At 55.4% G+C, this 6040-nt stretch overlaps 2 protein-coding genes across 2 annotated transcripts in view; both read right to left on the bottom strand.

Moving 5' to 3' along the window:
• Window positions 1-3000: 3000 nt before the first annotated feature.
• On the bottom strand, window positions 3001-4347 carry CHGG_03408 (uncharacterized protein; the record flags this gene model as incomplete). Its single annotated transcript, XM_001229923.1, has 1 exon — window positions 3001-4347. The coding sequence occupies one exon, from the start codon at window positions 4345-4347 to the stop codon at window positions 3001-3003; it is 1347 nt and encodes a 448-aa protein (XP_001229924.1).
• A 1009-nt stretch (window positions 4348-5356) lies between these two features.
• The window catches only part of CHGG_03407 (uncharacterized protein), a gene marked incomplete at both ends in the record, with an annotated part of 1969 nt that continues 1285 nt past the window's right edge, over window positions 5357-6040 (bottom strand). Inside the window, one exon of the mRNA XM_001229922.1 lies at window positions 5357-5921. Coding sequence (XP_001229923.1) covers window positions 5357-5921 — 565 coding nt within the window. The remainder of the gene's footprint in view (window positions 5922-6040) is intronic.

Genomic DNA, 6040 nt, shown 5'->3' with positions numbered 1-6040 from the left:
GATTTCTTGCTCCCTTTCGAGTTCGGCCTTTTTTGGTTAAACGTTAGCCCCCCCCCCCTTCTTTCCCTTCCTCCTGTCAGGCCCCATCGTTGGAATAGAGTTCCCTTCACAGGCTCCGTTTTGTGCTCGGGCTACGGCGACGGCGTCGTCGGTGTGGATGGCTTCGTCTCATGTTCCACCTCTGACTCGGTGACACTATCCCATTGGGGGGTCTCTAGGATCTCCTCTCTGACTCGTTTCCCACGGGGTGTCCGAAATGATACTGGTGGGGGGCGGGGGGAGGGGCCGGGGTCGAAGCGAAATGAATGAAGGAGTAAACTCCTCCTCTTCCGTCCCAAACTCCATTCTTCTCGATGCTAGTAATACAAGCTATCAAACTTAATAGAGATACCATCGTGAGTGAGGTGAGATATAACATATATCATGAGGGCGAGATGGGGCGTTAGAATGACGCCTAAGTTCGATACCTTACGTTGTTTGGGGAAGGCGAAGAGCGAGTGGGGGAGGAGCAGGGGAGGTGTAGGGTAAATCAGATATTGAAACGGAGGGTAAGGTCGTGGTGAGGTGAGCGAGGTCAGGATCGAGACTTCCTCATGTAAGTCGCCCATTCCCTTCTTAGCTACATCTGGCGGATTAATTTTTCACGGGCGGTTGTGCAAAACTCTTTGGACTTCTCTCTCCGTGTTCTTTGTCGACCCTCAGCAAATATGGACAGTTCAAGATATCCTAGCCGCGAGGCTATCGATTTAACCCCCTCCGTTTTTCTTCAATCCGACAATTTTATATGGCCAGACGCACCGGCACCAGCACCACCATCACCGCCCCCCCTCCCAATTCCCATTTCTAGGACTGCTAGACTGGGGATCCAAACGCCCTAAAAGGCAGGTTTTTATTTTTATATTGCCTTAACAATCGGTCATCTTCTTCAGTATATCAATTAGGTTGCTTTGCTTTACTTTGGTTCCCTTGACTGTCACCTCCGAGTCGTCTCTGAAGTTTACTTTGCTTTGCTTTAAGCCCTTGAGCCCTTGACCGTCACTTCTAAGTTTCCTTGACCGTTGGTTATACACACGATTCGAAGGCTGATGTGAATCTCACGGGAATGTATTAGATGATGGCGTACTCGACTGGGCTCTGGAGATAATCCAGCGCACTGCCCAAGCTGCCTCCCTCCGGGAATCGCAGGCCCATAAATACTATATTGGGATCCCGTGCTTAGAAACAGAGGCCTGGGTGCCACCGCTAGACTTATATCTCAACAAGCGGCTGGCCGACTTCGAGGGCCGGCTACAGAAGCAGGCCCTACAGTCAGGGGCTGGGCCGGAGGCTGAGAGAATAACCACGGGGCATCTAATTACTGAGGCCTGCAATAAGGTCTACCGAAGGTTCAACAAGAGGAGGAAAACCCGAGGCCGGAGGCCCCGTCAGGGCCCGCAGAGTCCCACGCCCACTGAACTAGCCGCTAGTGTAGTGGCCCAGTGGGTTAACTACAAATGGAAGATCGGGGGGAAGGATAGGGGGTCGAATACCAAGGAGGTGGTCGAACTGGCCTGGCAGGCCCGGTGGGAACAACAGAGAGCTAGTCAACAAAGTACTACTCGACAGAGGGTATTAAACAGGAGGATAGCCGACGAAGACCCCCCAGCCCTCTTATTTACCGACAAAGCTCTGATGAGACACGAAGGTCTTACAAAGGCGCAAAGCTCCCCCCTTTCCCAGGCCCGTATCGGGGATATAGGCCTCCGGGACTACCTGTTCAGGGTGAAAGTCCCGGAGGTCCGTACCCCCTATTGCGAGTGCGGGAGGGGCAGGGAGACAGTGGAGCACTTGGTGGTTTGGTGCCCCGACCCGCCGTTACAAAGGCCGTGGGACGGCAGAGAGATTCGGTCACATCGGGACCTACAAACCGTATTACGGGGAGTAGGTGCCCGGAGCAGAAGATTTGTTAGGAAAGGTCCCTTGGCTGGCTGATGGACTCTGGCCGGCTACTGGAGTATAGGCTGGCCAGAAGGCTGGAGCTAGAAACAGTGGATGGGGAGGGCTAGAGGGCCCGGAGGCCGGCAAAGGGCCTCCTTTCTTTTGCAGTATGACGGATTCATAGATTGTTGTCTCAAAGTGGTAGACAGAGAGTTTTTATCCGGCCTATACGGCACGGTTTCCTTTGTAAATAGCAGTAGAAGGACCGGCGCGCCCCAGGGCATATCGGTGTAGGAAATAATAATATATTGGGATCCCGGAAGATTATATTAACTGGGAGGCTTTTACAGCACCCTTTGTTTGTCGTGTGCGTGGCTGTAAAGGCTATGGCCCCCCCTTTCGGCTTCGCCCCCCTTTGCCTTCCCCCAACCCCCTCGCCTTTCCCAAACAAGAATAGCCCGCTGGTCCCTCCATTCTGGAAGGGCTCAGGGTGAATTTGAATGATGGCGCTTCAGAGGCCGGAGATGGGAATCCTTGGTTGGCTGTGTCCCAGTGGTTGTACACAAAGGCGTCCGTTGGGGATGTTGGCCAAATTGTCCCGTAGGGGCCAGCATTTGAGGCGCCCACCGAATAATCCTAGAGAACATCGCCGGTGCCATTCCTATACTCTGGGAGATAGGGCAAGGGAGCAAAATCCAAATGAGGCCCCGACGCCGGAGATCCATGGCACCTCCTCTTCAATTGCCAAAGCACATTGGCGGGTGCATTGGAGGCACTGGGCGCATTGGCCGCCAACAATATCAATGGCGGTACCCTGCATTCCTTGCTCTGTTGGTATTGAGCCGTTTACGTGGTGAGACGGGACAGGAAACACCTAGTCATCCGATAAATGACACGTTCTCGTTGCGCGTGTAGTGGCCAGGGGGAAAAGAATCATTGGCCGATCAACAGGGAACGACGCATGCTTTGCATGATTGGGTGGCCATATAGGTAGGTAGTTATACACTTCAGTATTCTCTTCGCCGCAGTTTGTACCGCTTCTCGCCGTCTTCCATGCGCATAACTCTTCGATAGTAACACAAATCACAAGCGCAATTCAGGGATATGAAAGAAAAGCACCTTCTGGGCCACCAATCCCCCCGCGGTCCTATACTCATGAGTGGTGTTGTCCAGCCCTGTCGTAGGAGAGTCAGAAGCAGGGGCCGAAGAACAACACTGAGCCAGTTCCCGCAACACACTCTGCACGTCCTCGACCCTGCCGCGGTTGTTGTAATGGACGCCGTCGATCTCGCTTCGGGCCGGACTAACTCGCTGGGCGGTGAACTGCAGCACACCCGACGTCGGCATCCCTTGCCATTCGAGGACGGGACCAAGTAACAGCGGCTTCCGTGCGGTTCCTGCAGCCGCCCTGCCGAGCAGGTACTGCAGGCCAAACGACTCGAGCCGGCCGAGGTCGCGCGCCCAGCTCCGAAGCACGGCGGCCCAGTTTTCGGGATCGCCCAGGCGGACGTGGCGCACGTACAGGTGTGCGAGCGTGCGGCGGAACCGCGTCGCGAGAGCGATCAACACGTCCGACGTCATGTCCCGCGTGGCCTCTCTCACCTCGAGGACGGCAAGCGGCAGGGCGTCGGGTGGGGCGGCGGCGGCCAGGCGGCGGTAGAACTCGCCCGGGGCGCCGCCCATGCACAGCTTCTGGAGGGACCGCGCTCCCAGGACGAGATCGACGAGCACGAGCAGCGAGTCCGCGTCGTGCCGGGAATACCACTGCAGATGCAGATCCACGAGATTGGTTGCCCAAGACTCGCTGAGCGAACCGGCCACGCTACGTGGGAGCAGACTGCGTCGGTCAGTATCCGTGGGATTAGACTGCGTGAGTATCCGGGCATTGGGGAACTCGGAAGGGGAAACTCGGAAGGTCTGGAGGGCCTGGAGGTTGTTGGCGAGGAGGAGGGCGACGTGCACCGTGTCCAGGAGCAAAAGACCCCCCTCTTCGCTGGGACCTCGCAGCTCCGCGTTCGGCTCCTGATCGTCCAGGACGGCGACGAAGCGGCAGTTGACGAGCCTCGACACGACAGCACGGAGATCGGAAATGATTGGGAACGAAGGGTCGAGGCAGCCCGACGACGGGTCGCGGGCCCAGCGATGGCCCGTTCCCGGCATGTGTCGTGGGGGGTTCGGACAGCTACGGACACCGAAGATGGCCAGTTCACGGACATATAACCGCAGTCTCTCGTGGTTGGCAATCTGACGGAGCCTCTCAAGGGGCTTCGGGCAAAGATCTACCACCACGCGGTGGAAAAAGGCGGTTGCGAAGGCGGAAAAGGTCTTCTCATACAGGGTACGGCATGCCAGACGCAGAGAGAGGATGTCGGCGTTTACAGCCGAGCTGACGATTTGTGAGACGAGTTCTGGCGGGAGATTCTGGAGCATAGCGTATAGGAATTGCTGGATGTGGATGAAAGATGAAAGGTGGTTGGTTTCTGGCTCCTCGGAACCCTCAAGCTCCAGTCCTCTGGGTTGTTGCCAATGACATACCGGCAGTCTTACTAAATGCACGTCACCGAACCCCCGCTTCGTTCCTTTCGGCTGATTTGGCGTGACACGAGGTTTCCAAGCTGACCTCTCTTCCTTCCAACCTCGCACTCTTTGGCCAAAAAGAGCCACTCCAAGCGTTGGATAGGTAGGCACCCAAGGTAGGTGCCCCCGGAACCTTCGACTAGGTAGAGGAACAAAGAGAAAGCCATTCGGAAGCCTATAGTCTATTTTTCATTTGGCTCGCTTTCTTTTATTTGATGTAACTATTTTACTTATTTACTTTACCTCTCTTTTTCTTAGTTTTCTTTACTTCTTTCCTTTTCCTTCATTCCTTTTCTTTCTTTCCCTCTTTTCTTGATTCCTTGCTCCCCTTTCGATTTCGGTTATTTTTTAGCACGAGGGGGCTTCGGTAATATATTCCAAGGGTGTGCATCCATCTTGTAGCATCCATTGAATCCTTCCGTTCCCTTGACCCTTGACACTTAGCTACCCTTTAAACGGAGCCTCTTTCGGTGCCTACTAGGTAGGTATCTACTATAGACTCCGCAATTTTAGAAGGCTTCTGTTGCAGGTGCTAGAGCTATGCAGTCCGGGATATTCCAGTCCCCTCGCGTTCATTCTAGCAGAGGTAAACCAATTGTACATACAATCATAGCAAACTATCACCTCGTCCCCCCATCCACGCTAGGCTGAACTTCAGGGTTCTAACAATACAATGCTCATGTTTCCTGCTTGGATAAGAACTGGCAGGATTGAAGCCTGCAGCGGTAATGCTAGTATAGGAACCTTATCATGTACCTTAAGTCTTCCGAAGTTCTGACCTGGATACCTTAGAAAAAGACCAGTACCCTGATAGATTGTTTTCCGGTCATGACGGACAAATACGTGCCTTGGGAAGTATCCTTTACTCGGTCGGCGCATCATCGTACCGCCTGTTGCCGTCGGTCGTCCGCGGAGAGCGGCTCACGTCCATGATAGGATTGAGGACGAGTCGTCCCTCTTGATTGTCGAAGGTCAGCACTATCCGGGGCAGGTCACTCGTCATATACACGCGGAGGACTGATCGCTGCGTTTGCGTGTCCGGGTCCGTCTCGGGCGTCACGGTGACGAGAGCCTTGCCAAATATCCCCGCGGGCGGACCGTCGACCTCGCCCGAGCCGCCCCTGTATTCGGTGTAGTGGAGGTTTCCGGCCGGGACGCCCTCTCGGACCATCCACTCCTTGAGGGCGGGCCGGCCCCTTGTCCCAACTGTCATCGGTGACGGTGCCCATGATCCAGGCAAAGCGTTCGTTGGGGCAGGTCGGCGGAGACACGTCCGCCAGCGTGGTGCTGGCGTCTGTAAGGAGGCTTGTGATGCGCGGGAACATCTCGGAATTCGGGCTCGGTCGCGCTCCTCGAACTCGACGCAACCGGGTTGCGGCTGAATTGCGCTATGTGGGGCGAGGGAGGAGGCGCTTGCCGGCCGACGGCTACAAAAATTTTTCCGCCATAGAAAAGAGCGCGGTTCCGATACGGGAAGAGGGGGGGGGGAAGCAGGGAAAATACTGAGAGAAAGGCCGGAGGGCAACGCATGAAAGGTTGGGGGTGG

Source organism: Chaetomium globosum, genomic scaffold, assembly GCF_000143365.1.
Source record: "Chaetomium globosum CBS 148.51 scaffold_2 genomic scaffold, whole genome shotgun sequence".
Taxonomy (NCBI): Eukaryota; Fungi; Ascomycota; class Sordariomycetes; order Sordariales; family Chaetomiaceae; genus Chaetomium; species Chaetomium globosum.
Note: the sequence above shows the minus strand (reverse complement) of the source record. Positions and strands in the feature narration are given on the sequence as shown.